General features: G+C 40.4%; 1 protein-coding gene across 2 annotated transcripts in view; it reads right to left on the reverse strand.

The window, feature by feature from the left end:
- The window catches only part of CERS3 (ceramide synthase 3), a 52,491-nt gene that overhangs the window by 14,962 nt on the left and 22,682 nt on the right, over positions 1-14,847 (reverse strand). For both annotated transcript variants that reach the window (XM_054077440.1, XM_009565077.2), the window contains exons 5-10: positions 11,696-11,753; positions 10,756-10,806; positions 9,473-9,565; positions 9,072-9,200; positions 7,460-7,566; positions 5,895-6,051 (exon numbers count right to left, since the gene is read on the reverse strand). In XM_054077440.1, coding sequence (XP_053933415.1) covers positions 5,895-6,051; positions 7,460-7,566; positions 9,072-9,200; positions 9,473-9,565; positions 10,756-10,806; positions 11,696-11,753 — 595 coding nt within the window. The remainder of the gene's footprint in view (positions 1-5,894; positions 6,052-7,459; positions 7,567-9,071; positions 9,201-9,472; positions 9,566-10,755; positions 10,807-11,695; positions 11,754-14,847) is intronic.

A 14,847-nucleotide genomic window follows, 5' to 3' on the forward strand; every position in this document is an offset into this window, starting at 1 on the left:
TAAGATTTCTGTTTAGGATTAAATGTCTCAAGTTCATTTTAAACACAGTAATTCTGAAGGATACACACCTGATTCTAAAGGTCACTAAGGAAAGCAAAGTGAGTGCTCGGGGCTTGAACTTGTCATACAGAAGCCCGTACTTCCATGGGGAAACGTTTAAGGACCTGCAAAACCCACACCTCCTCTTGCCTTAAAGAATGTGCTGAGGGTCTGTGTTTCACGAACAAGAAAATTCTCACCCAAGTTCAGCACTGATATTCCATACTCCCAGGCCCCACGTGGTTACCAAATAAATATTAGATTGTAATGAATTACTAAAAACAGAAGTTCTGTTTGGTGCAAACAGATCAAGCACAAAACGTTAAGAAGAAAAAAAAACATAAAAGGAACACAGAGAAGGACAGTTCTGCAGAAGCTGAGCAGAGTCTGAACTAAACCCTAAACTAAACTCGGCTAAAGGCATCTGTCAGGAACAGGTAGCACAGCCTCTGGGAACTGTATCACTTAAAAAATTGCACAAAGGGTTCCAACAAGTCTCTAAAGAGAGAAATTCACAACAAGAAAGATGGAAAGTATCACGGGCCAGCACCTCTGCGCGTGTAAAGAATCATTACTCTCCAATATCAGTGATGAGGGGATGTTCTACGAGACTATATCATATCTGTGTTCAAGTGACTTTCAGGCCTTTCCTACACATTAATATTAGAACATGTCAAGTATTCTAGGCTATGGACAGTTAGGGATAGAGTTTTAGGAGTATAATTTCTTTTGGTACAGAAAAGGGAGTAACTGATTTAAGGAGTCCTTATACCAGTAATAACTTTTCAGGGCAAGGACTTACTGGCATCCCAGTATATAACAAAGAATGAAGGAGAGACAGTTAACTCAAACTGGCAGAGATTTCTCAGTATGAGGGCAATCCTCAGACAGAACAAAATGCCAGAATAGAAGAATGATTGCTGGAAAGGGCAAAAGTATGATAACAAGTATTTCCCAGCTCTGATTTCAACCCCAAAACAGTAGTTTCTTATTGGTTTCAGCTACCCTTACTCTGTCAGTCGTCATTCTCTGAATGCTAACTTTCACTGTTCCCTTGGGAATTTGAACCAAATAAGGAAGGAACAAACCATGGACAAGGATACACCCAACCGAAATCTTGAAAAAGCTGCTTACAGAGTAGCAAATACCAAAGGAATATTGAAGATACATAGGCGGCACCAGCTAGAATTTTTAAAGAGTGACAAGCCCAAAAGCCTGCTCCACAGCGTCACAGGGTCTTTTCTGCTTCAGAAAGAGGGAAGGACCATGACAGATCAAATAAAACTACAGCTGATGACTCATCTAAATAACAGTGACCATTAATAAGAAGCTCATTGCCTTACTTGAAGGCAGTCTGACAGCGACAAAACAACTAAAAGAGAAGGAAAATCTATTCCTGGTCACATTACAGTCCCTTAAAAACCTGCCAGTATCTTCTGCCATTGATAGACTCTGCATCAGCCCTGAAGTATCTGAGTCATGTGGACAGCCTGCCCATTTCCTACAACTTACATATATTTTTCAAGATTTAAAGCACCGTAGTCTCAAAACCTTAACTCAGTGTGTAATGGTTTTAACATATATTTTACATCTTAATTTGCCGTAATAATGTGGCTATAAGCTGCTGTCATTCGCTCCCTTTTTCTGACCTTGGAAATAAAACGTTTAATCTCCATGGGATTTTCCTGGCGAGATATTTTAAATCAGTGCACATGTACATACTTCTCTATATGTTTTTTCAATTTTCCTAAAATATTCTCATATGTGCAGACATGATGACTAGACATGTTTCAATGGTGCTTGGAACCTGATACAAGAGGGTAATTTAACCATGTAATTGAACAATATTACAGAAAAACATGGAGTTTCCTAGCAACAAAAGGCCTTGGACATCAAGATGGCAGCCAGCAGCTAACATTGCAATTGCCTGACCTAACTTGAAAAGAAATTACACTGAAGAATGTCCCTGTTCCTCCCACAGCAGGACTGATCTAAGATACATGGCTGCAGGTCTGACCTTGAAGGGCTTTTCTTACATGCATATGCCTTATACATGTACAAGGCTGCTAAATGCCATATATGAAAGGACATTCACCTCCTCCCTGGAAGAGTTCAAGGCCAGGTCGGATGGAGCCTTGAGCAACCTGATCCAGTGGGCGATGTCCCTGTCCATGGCAGGGGGGTTGGAACTGCATGATCTTTAAGGTCCCTTCCAACCCAAATGATTCTACAATTTAGGTTCCTTTTGGGGTATACCCATATTTTCCAGAAGTAAGAACAATCTTTGATTTGGAAAAAAATCAAACACTCCTGTCTCCTCAAGTTTACCCCTACAGAAAATAAACTTCTTGATGCCAAGTAGGTTGTTCAGCTACACAGCACAGTTCAGCTTGTCAATGCAAGGGTGGCACAACTCCCATGAGCCTGGAGACCAGTGCTGCTCTGGGCTACTGGCTCACCCGCCAGACTCCCATGCCTGAGAATACAGGACACAGAGGGACAGAGCAAGATCATCTCCTTTGTTCTTCTCCGTTTCCTCTCTTTTATTCATCTCTAGCTGTTGTAATTGGGAGAATGGAAATCGTAAGATTTTTAGTCCAAGTTTTTTTGCTGAAGCAAGTCAGTCATTTGAGTGTTTATCCCAGAGGACTGAGGATAATTGTCCCCTTCATTAACGCAGTAAAGAGGTGACATCTGAGGGGAAGAGCTCCTGACCAGCAAGTCTCAGACAAAAGCCATCTCTTCCCAAGGGTGAAGAGTAAAGCACAGAAGCTACCAGCTCACAAGGCTGCAGTATTCCATGTCATATCTGTATTAATTCCTGCCTTTAACCAAGCCTCCTGCCACAATCTGAAGATCCAAGTATTGAATCTAGACCCACAGCTCTAAGCAAGCCGTGACACAGCTCTGTGTGACCCTCTGAATAACAGCAAAGGGGACTCAGTAGGTACATGATCTCCTAGAGACTGGGCCCCTCTTCTTTACATTCCCTACCGTGTTGCGCATTTCATGTCTGACTTGGACAAGTCCTCTACCTTGTCGTTCGACGAGGGACAACAGCATTTTCCACTAAGAATAAACACATTCAAGCCCACTAACTTTCAGATGGCATGATACTACAGTCCAGAAGGATACGCTCAGGGGAGACACCTGCCCCGGGAAGGATGGAAGGAGCCGCTGCACTACAGTGGTTTTCACTGATGACCCCACCAACGTGGGGTGCTCAAAGCATAGAGGGCACTGAAGAAAAAATCCTCACACCCTTGCTGTGTTCAGAGCACTTCAGTTGAACAACAACAACCATCTCTATTCCCAGTTACATCATGACTTCATTTTTCCATCTGAATTGGCTAACTTGCTTCAAGAAAAATGTCAGAAATCGCCTGTTTTCTGAATGAGAACTTACAAGTCTTGGGCAGAGAAACAAACTGCTCCTAAAACAAGGATGATGGTTTACTGGCATTTCACTAAAATAGCATCAGCTATTTGCGTGGAGTACGTCTATAACAAATATGTCGGTATAAAAACACTGCCTTGCAAACACCATTCTTTTCAAAGTTGCCTTTACAGCTTTGGAGGCTCTGGCTGCTTTCACAGCCAAGTTTGCCACTGCTATGGAAAACAGGCTGCACATGCAAGCCAGCTGAAGTCATGCAGACTGAAAAGGGCTAAGGCTGCTGCTGCTACCACTGTAAAAATGTTATTTGGAAACCAGCTTCTCAAAGAGCTGTATAAGGAATCAAAAATCCATGGTAGGGATGCAAAGCTTGATGCTTTTCCATTTTTCAGCAATGACTAATATTAAAAAAAGGCTCTTATCTCAAAATAAAACATTTCTGCCCCTTACAAAGGCATATAAGCTAGCAGGGTAGAATGGCCTTATATAGCTGGCCTGGTAAGGTCCTCTTCATCACTGTATCTGAAGACCTTCTTACACTGTACTCTTAATAATCTCAACCAATGTGGATGCAAACTACGCCAAAGCCTTCCTCCTTCCTCAGCTGGAAGGCAGAGGGATCACAGAATCATAGAATGGTTTAGGTTGGAAGAGACCTTAAAGATCACTCAGTTCCAATCTGACATGGGCAGGGACACCTTCCACCGTATCAGGTTGCTCAAAGCCTCATCAAACCTAGCCTTGAACACTTCCAGGCATGGGGCATCCATGGTTTCTCTGGAAAATCTGGGCCAGTGCCTCACCACCCTTACAGGAAAACATTTCTTCCTAACGTCTAATCTAAATCTCCCCTCTTTCAGCTTAAAACCATTACCCCTCGTCCTATCCCTGAACTCCCTGATGAAGAGTCCCTCTCAGTACTGGAAGGCTGCTATAAGGTCTCCCTGGAGCCTTCTCTTCAAGGCTGAACAACCCCCAACTGTCTCAACCTGCCCTCATATGGAAGGTGCTCCAGCCCTCTGATCATCTTTGCGGCCTCCTCTGGACTCACTCTAACAGATCCATGAACTTCCTGTGCTGAGGACTCCAGAACTGAACACAGGACTCCAGGTAGTCAAAAGAGTTGTGTGAGCACAGAGACCAGGCCAAAATCAAAACAGAAAATGAGAAGTGGAACACCTTAACACCCAATAAGAAAGGCTAGAAATAGTTTTGTAATTAATCCAACATAAGTAAGTGACATGCAAGAAATACAAGCTTTTCAGTGTGTAAGAGAACACAGAAGCATGTTTTGGAAGCGAACAACACCAGCCATTTCTTTTACAGATTTGTCCCTTAGATACAGCTGTTTGCTATCTAACAAGGGTTGAGTTTGTAACCGCAGTTTTCCTCTAGAGAAGGCACTGAGTGTCCCTAGGATATCCAGCTGCCCATTTGCATAAGATTTGAAGGAATCCAATAATTTAAGAATTACAGGATGATTTCTATTATCAAACAACAATTAAGATGGGTAGAAAGGAATGTTTCCGTTAAGATGCTTCACAGCATTAACTGCTTCAGATAAAAGAGCAGAGTAAGTTCAATTAAATTTTTGCACCTTGATCCTCAAAAGAAATATTATTTTTTCAATAGCACAACTTAAGTTTCACCTTCAACTAGCAAAATATATCTGCCAATGTGCATGCCAAATCTTGAGACATTCTCCAAAGTCCTCCTTATTTTGCAAAACTGCCTTTTACCAAATGTTTTATCTACACTGCACACTCCATGTCAAGTGGCCTTCTGAAAAGTGTTACTACTTCAGGCAATCAAACAAGACCTAGACCGCAGCAGTTTCCTTCCTGTCTTTTTTCCCCATGAATTTTCTCTACAACGTAAAAGATTATGACAGCCCCAGGCTCACACTGTTTCTCTCCTCCAGTTGAATACGACAGTATTTCATTGTGTCATAATACAATACCAGATCAGCTTCATACAGTTCTCTTAATCCAAAACCTGTGTTCAACTACATCTGACCTCAGATTTAGACAAACCTGAAGAACTCTGACTACACGTTTTCTGCAGTAAGTAAAAATCTTATCACTCACCTCTCCTCTCCTTTTTCATTATGTCCCCTACAAATTCCAGTGAAGAAAGATTGCTCTCACTCAGAACACAGGAATTACTAAAGAGTTCTACACCATCTTGGGGTTTCTTATTTTTGGGAGAGCTCATTTCTCATTTACTATCAGAGCAAAACATCAGATACAGGGGAAAAAAAAGGCTCTAGCTGAAATTTCAATGTTCTGATCTATGACCTCCAGCGTAGAAAGCACATTTAAACACCTCTGTACTTTGTAAATACTTATAAAAAATGCTGACCCAAAAATTCAGGAAAACAATAAGGAATTCTGAGTAAACCTATCAGACTTAACATCAGATATTTCCCACATCTTCCCACAGAAGCCAAATTGCTTACCTTTAAGAAAATGAACCTTTTCAAAATCTTGAAAATTAAGTAGCCCCAATACAAATGCAAGCCTTGAAGGGTCAAAAGCAGTCCATTGGATAAAAAGTAAGCTATGACAGGAGTTGTGGAGTAGTACGTAGGCAGATACACTGTGGCACGAAGAATCCTAAAAAATAAAGGGCACTGTTAAGGTGCAAGATTTCTTTATGCTACTTACAACTGTTTCTAATTTCATATTCCAAACTGATTAATTATTTCCAAAAAATACTAAGAAGCTCTGCAAATATGACAGATTAATTAAAAAAAACTCTGTCTTAACTAGATTACTCATCTCCACTGAAATACAGTCTTCAGAAGATGAGAAATTTGAGGCTTAGATGAAAGTATCCTAAATAAGGATAGAAAAAATCCCATTCATTTTAATCTTTAGCTCTGTGTGGTCAAGATACTGCGCAACTCAGAGCTTGTCTATGCCATTTTTTTTAATGCAAATTCTTTCTAATCTGAAATACACACTCCAGAGAAAATTGTACAGGCTTTGCAACCAGGCTTTTTGTTAATTAACATATGTTTTATGCATCTAAAGGCTTCACTACTTTCATAATATTCAAGGCTTTTTCAGTCCGTTTAATCTCATCATGTTTTGCTTCCAAGCTGAAGAATTCAAGAGCAAGAAATTCAGTGAAGCAAAATGACTGGAGATCAACTGTGTAGTTATTCAAAAAATGACAAGAAAGTAAAATAGATCAGCATTTCTGAAAGAAAATACTATAGGAAGTTAAAACCTTGCGTTGATCAATGTTCAGAACTATTAATTTAACCAGCCTGAGTCTCTAAGAGGTTGTCCACAAGTAGGGAGGGGTATGAAGGCAAAGTGGAGCAACTCAATGAAACCATGAATGTGAAATACATTAAACACTTAAAAAGCTAAACCTGTTAAGCATTAAGCACACTAAGCACCCATGTGGATACTCCAAATCAGATTAATAATCCAAAACAGATTAAAACATAGTACTCCAAAGTCATGTGAGTATTTAACCAGTTATGGTTTATTTGCATTGACTTCATAAATGAATTGGTTCACCTTAACTTTTCTGAAAGCTCCTCATGTTAGCGAGATGAGGTGCTACCCAAGAACTAGGTAACAAAAAGAAGGCTCTACAAAAAATAAACTACAATCATATAGGAATTACGCTGTACTCCGACATTGCAGCTACAGCAGGAGGGATGGAACGAAACAAAAAACAATTTCTCCCAGAGAAGTAGCTCAATCTCCTTGAGAATACAAGAGCTCAGAGTACTAAACCACAATTTACAAAAATAAGTTAAAAAATACTTTAAAGCCTTTATTTTGGTTAGCATATTTTCAAAGGTACCTTTAAAAAAAAACTCTACTTTTACTTAATTTTTTTTTAAAGAAAGAACAGTTTTTGTCAACTCTTCTCACTGGCCAACAATTTTCTCCTCTTTAAAGTCCAATCCATTACTTTCCTTCTTCCGTCACAACCCACACTAACCTCTCAATGGAAATGGGAACAAAATAAAAGCCCGTGACTACATTAAATCTTGCTTACCAGAAGGGGAACAGGATGATCCTTGTGATGAAGAATGCGATAGAAAAGATGATAAAGAGCGCATTGCAGGTTTTCTCCCAGTGAGCGTAATTAAACATTTTGGCTGCCTGGATTGAACAAAAACCAAACATATTACACATATTCTCTGAAATTAGTTTCTTTCTCCATTTTCATAAACAAGGACTCATCTTCCACCTAAGCAGAAAGAAAAATTCCTCCCTCTTCGACATTTAAAGCCATCATTTCACTGATACCTAATAAAGCAGTATCAAAACAGATTCTTTGTTTATATTTCTCCTTTCATCTTAAAGGAACGGACTCTGTATCAAAGGCCTAAAGAACAGCTCTCCAATCAGAATATAAAAGTGTCATGGAAACACAAACTGCTCTAGAAAACAGAGGTAATCCCTCGTTCCTGTTCCAAATTCAGAACAGGCTGAACCAAAGAGAAGCCGCTGGTCATATCTGCATGCTCAGGAATGCTAATAAAGATTATAATTACTGCTTCTCCCTTAGCTGAACTGTACAACTCTGTGCTTCTTCTAGGAATCACCCTGGGCACTGCTGAACTAAATAGTTGTTCTCAAAATAGGTGTTGTAGGTGGGAACAAGGCTTCAGGTGCCAAGATTAAGTCTTAAACAACAGTTTGATGAACTTTTGAGTGGCAGGGCTGAATTAAGTTATTCTGTATTCAACTTCAGTTTCCATCCGAGTGCTGTCCTACCAGCTGTCACCTCAACCGTACAGCCACACATTTAATTGGATCACAAAGCAGTTCAGGGTTAAAAGCAACAGAAAAAAAACCTGCATGCACACATTTAATCTGGACCAATCCCTACCACAGGACCCCACAATGAGTTGTTCCAATAAAACAGATAGAATATCAGCAGCAGAAATGAACAGTGAGAGACAACAGCCTGCAAGGGCTGCTTACACCAGCAGCGACACCAGAAAGAGGTGATGAAACTATGCTCTCAATCTTGGTGCTGTAAACTCAGGATAACTCTATTGAAGGAAACACAGCACGCATTTGCCTTTCAAGAAAGCCAGCAGTAAGCCTTTACAACCACAGTGCTGCGTGCAGAATAAGGCACTTCTAAATTATAAGCATTTCTAAAGATCAGTATTTTATTCAGGGAAGGGACTTCCCCTTCAGTCCACCGGAAGGTTTTCTTCTGCCAGTAGATACCTGTGATACCTTGTTCAGAGATAGCTTGAGTGTTTCCAGGCAGAAGCGTATGATGTAGACATACCCCTTGGGTCAAACTGTTTGCAGGCTAGCTAACTTGGTCCAATTTTAACAGTGAAACAAGAATAATCCAGGAACGCAGCTGTATTTCTAGTCCCTGTTCTATACTAAAGAACTTCTCTTCTGCTCTTTTTTCATAATGGATTCTGTAACACAGTATCAGCTTAAATTATCTAGGAGTTCGTTTTTATCTTATAATTTATCAAATCTGTGAAGTTGTGTCTCTGTGGGAATATGATCAAATGAAACTTGTGGCAAATATATTAAAACATCACTGAACGTAACCTGGGCAACAACAACAAAAACCAACCCAAAATTCCACCAACCAAAGAAACCAAAACAAAAATAGAGTGCAGGGGTACCTCAAGCCAGAAATCTGCAGTATCGTGCACAAAAATCACCAGTGTTCCAAGACGCACATAGTTGCCACACCAAGAGAAACTCATCAACCCAATGGCTGCAAAGTGATGAACGACATGAGCCTTAAAATCCTGGGAAGGAGAGAAAAAAAACAGGTAGAGTCAAGCAAGTACGACTCTTGAGAGTCTCCATGCAGATGAAGTGACAAGCGAGACCGGTCACACACAGAGAGATGCCCTGGCAGCCAGGAAAGCATGGATGTGTGCAGGTGTGCCAAGCATAGACTGATGCTGCCCTCATGTGGCTGCACCAAATCCATCATCAGGACAGTGCTTTTCCTTATAAACACTTCCCCACCCTCACAGAACAGAGGTTCTAGCTACAAACAAGCACGGCCACTTACCTTCCTTTTGATGTCAATCCCAAGTGTAAATAAAAGAGACCAGTAAAAACTAATCTCCATCATGTAATACCAATATTGGGATGGCAACAGAGTCTGAAAATGAAGACAAAGAAAACAGTTAACCAAGAATAGCAAAAAAATTATTGCCAAGTAAAATTACTTCTTTTTTCCTTTCCTCACTGTTTTTGCTCCTCTGCTGAGTCTCGCTTAAAAAAAAAAAAAAATCACACTAAACTAAATCCCTGTTCTGGGCTTCATTAAGAAAGATGTTATGGGAGCCAAATATTTTAACCTTTACTCAGAACAAGAGCTTCTCCCCCACCTCCAAATTTCAGCATGATTTTTTTTTTAATATTTTTGTCAGAGAGCTACACAGAGTGTTTCTGCATTTAATTACAAACAAATGCAAATAAACAAAGCCCTCCATTTTGGTGAACAATTAACATTTTAAACAATCACACATCCTGTAGCTAAAGTGTCAGTTAGTTATGCTAAAATCCTACACAGTTGCTTAGGGCTTGATGCTGAGCAGGGTCGCTTCCTTGGTTCAATACATTTTGCAGATGGCAAGAAGTAGGCTTGGTTATCAAGTCCCACGCATAGAAGCTGCGGAAAACCCACCTAGGAGTCAGGATTCTTTTTACTTTTGGCCCCTGAGTAGGATAGGAATAAGAAGCAGCGAGATCGGCCAGATTTATAAAAACAAGACTGGGGGGCACATAAGAACCTCTGGCAGGTGGGCACGAAGGAAGTTTGCTTGGAGTCTTTTGTTATGGGACTGTTAGTAAAATATTTCAGGAAGAAATGAAAGCCTGGCGATCCTTGCGAACAACCCAACTATTGAGCAACGATCCCCAGAGCAGGGGCTCACACTACGGCAAACCAAATCACTGCAGCCAGCAGGCCCACAGCAATTGGGCTGCACGGCATCCCTCTCTGCATAACACTGTTCTGCAGTGCCTCAGAGCATCGTCAGCATTGGTGCGTGCTTAGGGGTTCTGCACTGAAACCCATAACACACAGAGCATCTACCGTGCGCAACTCGTAACCTGGGATGGGTGGAAATAACCGTGGTCTGGCTGGAGGGCTGAGTTGCAGCACAAGCAAAGCACGGAGGCCTGCAACAGTCAGCAGAAGGAACCAAAGAAGGGCAAAAGGCTTTGTTGCCACACCTCTCTAGGTAGTAGCTGTTGGGAAGGAGAAGCGCTTCTGTGAATTATCCTTTCCATTAGGGAGATACATGGAATGCCTCGAGGCCAATGGCTCAATGCCAAAAGTCTCACCTGAAATGGGTAGCCAACCCACGTCTGCCATATGTCGTAAAACCAGGGTTTCTGGGGAAGACAGATGATTCAGAGACTGATGAGCTGAGCAACAATAAGTCCTGTTAACCCAAAGTCTTCACTACTTAAAATGTCTCCAAGTGGAACGAGCTAAGAAGCAATAGTCTTGATAATCGTTCTCCACCAATTTCTAAAGGGATCTTACATCTCAATGATATTACATTGGTCTCAGCTTTTCTGGCTTCTTTTCAGGACACCTGAAACATTCCAGTTCATCATTTCATCATCCAAAGCAGTGGGTGTGTGCTTTATTACTGCAATTACTCAAAATATGTTGCCACAGTGATTAGATTTTGCCGTGTTTACCAGCCACACACACCACTGGTTCAGGACGATAAACAGTTTTTGGGGAGAAGAGCCAGATGAATGTAGACACGCTGAGAATTGTTCTGTGCTCCGGAGAAACATTAATGACACCCCAGGCAGTGCTTACAGAGTTACAAGCAGCACTCTCTGTTATTCCCAACTTCCAACTCAGCAGCAACACCTCAATAAATAGCCATGAAACACACCATTGTTGTAACCCCCCAAAGTGCTGCCAGAAACAGTTTATGGCCTCCTTTGAGGAAAACATGACCATGTGATGCATTTGTAGGTGTTAACAAGGCACATTGTAAAACCATCTGTGCGACTTCTTAAAACTTTTCTTAAAAATACTGATACTCATAAATTACTTTAGCATAGAAGTTCAAAAGAGAATTTAAAAATTAAGTAAAACTTCAGTGCATGTTGCAGCCCATCATCTAGACCACAAACTTATAAAGATCTGAACCCAAAGAACCACTGAAGCCAGGGAGTCTTTCAAAGGGCTTCAGAAAGATCTAGAAATAGGTCCTTATTTTGTTAAAAAAGACATCAATCCTTCAAAAAATTAACTTACATCATGCAGAAATATAAGGCCAGCAATGGAGGTTGCAAGATAGAATGAAAATCGCCAGCTGCAAAATTAAAATGAAAAGATAAGAAAAGCATGATATTTTTTTTATAGATATCATCCCAAGCCAGAATTACTGCAAATCATTGTAAATCACAAACTTCACATAAGTGAGCCCTCACACTCTACATTAACGGTTGTCATGTATAAACTATACCTGAATTATTAATATTTAAATATTTAAGCTTTGACTAATTGCTAAAGCAGTGAATTATTTTACATTATCACAACAGAAATACCTTGATTGTGATTACAGCAGCAAATGTAACAAATTCCCTAAAAACTGATGTTTGATAACATCAATGTTTCCTGCTGTATCAATCCCTCTAGAATATTCACGCTGAACTAAGAACATCTCACAATTCTCTGACTCCAGAGGGCCTGTCAGCCACAGAACACATACTTTCCTTTCTGATCAAACACTGAATGCTGTGAACACCAACAGTGACTTGTTTCAATTGCAGAGTTAATTTCTTTTGATGTCTGTTAACACTGATGGTTGAAAACAGGGGAGCTCTATGAAAGTTTAACAACTACTGTATTAGTTTGTGTCTTACAACAGATCTGAGTTAACTGGTAACGTCCTTCTTTAACTAGGTTTACCAGCATTTAGCCCAATACAAGCTTCTTTAGGCTGAAATGGACATCTGTCAAGGAATGTCACCACCTACCTGGTAAGTCGGCAAAGGGAAAAGAGTTCTTGTGTATCTTAGTGAACCAAAATTATGTTGTTGTTTGTATGTCAGAACAGGATGCTGTGATTTGGAGCCAGCAATCAGCATTGTAATGACTCTAGAGCCTGCGTGGGAGGTATTGTCCCTGGGACTGGGTGTGGCTGGAGACACAGCCAGAGCATTCCCACTCCACCTCTACAGGTGGTGGAAAAATCTCTTCCTTTCCACTCTTCTCCTTGGCAGGAACAAGCCTGACCTTTCCCAGAGCAGCTCTTCAAGATCAGTAAGAAAACACTGCAGGGCTTAACATGGTGAGAAAGGTCATGATCGCAGAGACAGGCTCATGGCCTCAAACGCAGTGAGAATGTTTTATAGAACTAGAGGCATCAGGAGGAGGGCAGCGAATAGCCTCCCAGAAAACCTATATTTGCTATAAAGGAGAAGAGAGAGCCTCAAGAACAGTACTGTACTAAAGAATTGAAAGACGTATAAAAATTAGATTGTGGTCTTTGGCAAACATTCATGAGAAAGATGAGAACCTATTTAGTAAAAGCAGCCCCTCCTTTTTGAGCCTTAGGTTACCTGGAGGCTGATATCCCAGGTCAAAGAATGAGTTGTTCAAAGACCCAGCCAGCATTTTACAAGAAAAACAAGAATACGTGAGGACATGGAATGGAGGAGGTTAGACAACATAGTCTGACTCATGCCTGCAGAAGTAGTCAGGAAAGCAATTATAAAATTGCCACTTCATATACTGGTAATAAACTGTCAACTTTAAAGCATCTTTCTTCAGGTGACTGGAAAATAACACTTCAGAATACCAGCTGCGCAGGCAGACAAATTCAAAGGGACATGGTGGAAATCAAGAGAGCAAATGGAAGAGAGCGGAACCCAAAAGTCATATCTGGTTCAGAGTTAACCAAGAGATGCTAGGCGAAACAACATGGGACAGGCTTTACACAGGGGCTGATTCCACCCTCATGTCTCTTATTTCAAGCAAAGTAGGTGTGAGTAGTCCAGTGGCTATAGCAGGGCTGATTCTGTGTTTACTGTAAAGCGCAAGCGGTTTTCTGAATCAGACCCAAAGCACAGAGCACCTATCAAGCCCATGCCATTAGTCCCCAGCCCTATAAATGTATCTTGAACACAACTGGCAATAAAGACTCACTGCTTCAGATGAACTCACTATACACATGAGACTGCCAGAGCACTACCTCATTCTGCAGTTACCCAAGCTTCTTTATGAATTTGGTGAACAAAACCTGAAGTAAAACTCAGCCAAATTCACCAAATTTTACCCAAGCGCCTTTTAAGCTCTGAACCAGGGAGAGCACCCAACACTACTTACGCAGGATTTTCTTATTTAAGAAACTTTTCTCTTCAACCGAGTCTAACAAAAAAGAATTTAGTAGGTGAAGTTAGAGGCTGGCTAAGTCTTTTACAGCAGGGAAGGTTTTATGCAAAGGGCTTTCCAAACCCTAATGTTGCTTAACTGGGAGCGTTAGTAGCTTAAGTATGGTGTAGACTCAGCTCGGAGTTTCCTTATGATTCAGAAAAATTATCCTGGAGATTGCAGGCTTTTAAAAATTTCATAATGCTTGTAACACTGACTAATTTTAACACTGAATATTAATGTTGAATAACTCTGTTCCTCATTTTTTTGCCTTGAGAATTATATCCAATTAGATTTACTGACAAAGAGCAGAACAAGGTTCACAAAATTGCACAAGAGAAACCCGTTTGCTTAATTCGCACTCGAGCTGCCAAGTAAGTTTTAATTTCAGTCTTTGGCTGTGTATTACTAGAGACATGCATGCATAAAAGGTAGGTCTTTTATCAACAGCAGGAAATCTTCTTGTCACTTTCAAACCAAAGTTAACTGATCGACACAGTGGCACCAATACACTATGGACGTTGGTTTGCCAGGACAGTTGACCGAACTCAGGCTTCAGAGCAACACATCTATGTCTGTCAATTTGATTTATGTCCACAGAAGACATTGACAAATCATTACCATGTTGATTCACACTGAAAATAATCTTGATAAAGTACTCAACTTTGAGCTTCACAGTTGTATTTTTAACCTTCATTCCTTAAGTTAAGCTACACTAAAAAAGGTTAAATATTATCATCATGTGAATTTTTGCCAATGTAATTACGCTAGTCAAAATCCAAATATACAGTACATTAGAAAAGTGTTTTACATTGGTACAGTTAATGTCAGCATCCAAAAAAGGATAAGTTATGTAAGTAAAGCTATGCCCAACTGGAGATTTGCAATTCCTATGAGATTTTGGATTAGACTGGAGTAGTTAAGTAGTAAAATGTTCAGGTATGGGGAAGTCCTCACACATTTGGGAAAACTCAAGACTCTCAAATGCTTTTCCAGTTTTCAATCACATGCAGAAGGTTTCAAAACTTTTT

The sequence above is a fragment of the Cuculus canorus genome, chromosome 12 (assembly GCF_017976375.1).
Source record: "Cuculus canorus isolate bCucCan1 chromosome 12, bCucCan1.pri, whole genome shotgun sequence".
NCBI lineage: Eukaryota > Metazoa > Chordata > Aves > Cuculiformes > Cuculidae > Cuculus > Cuculus canorus.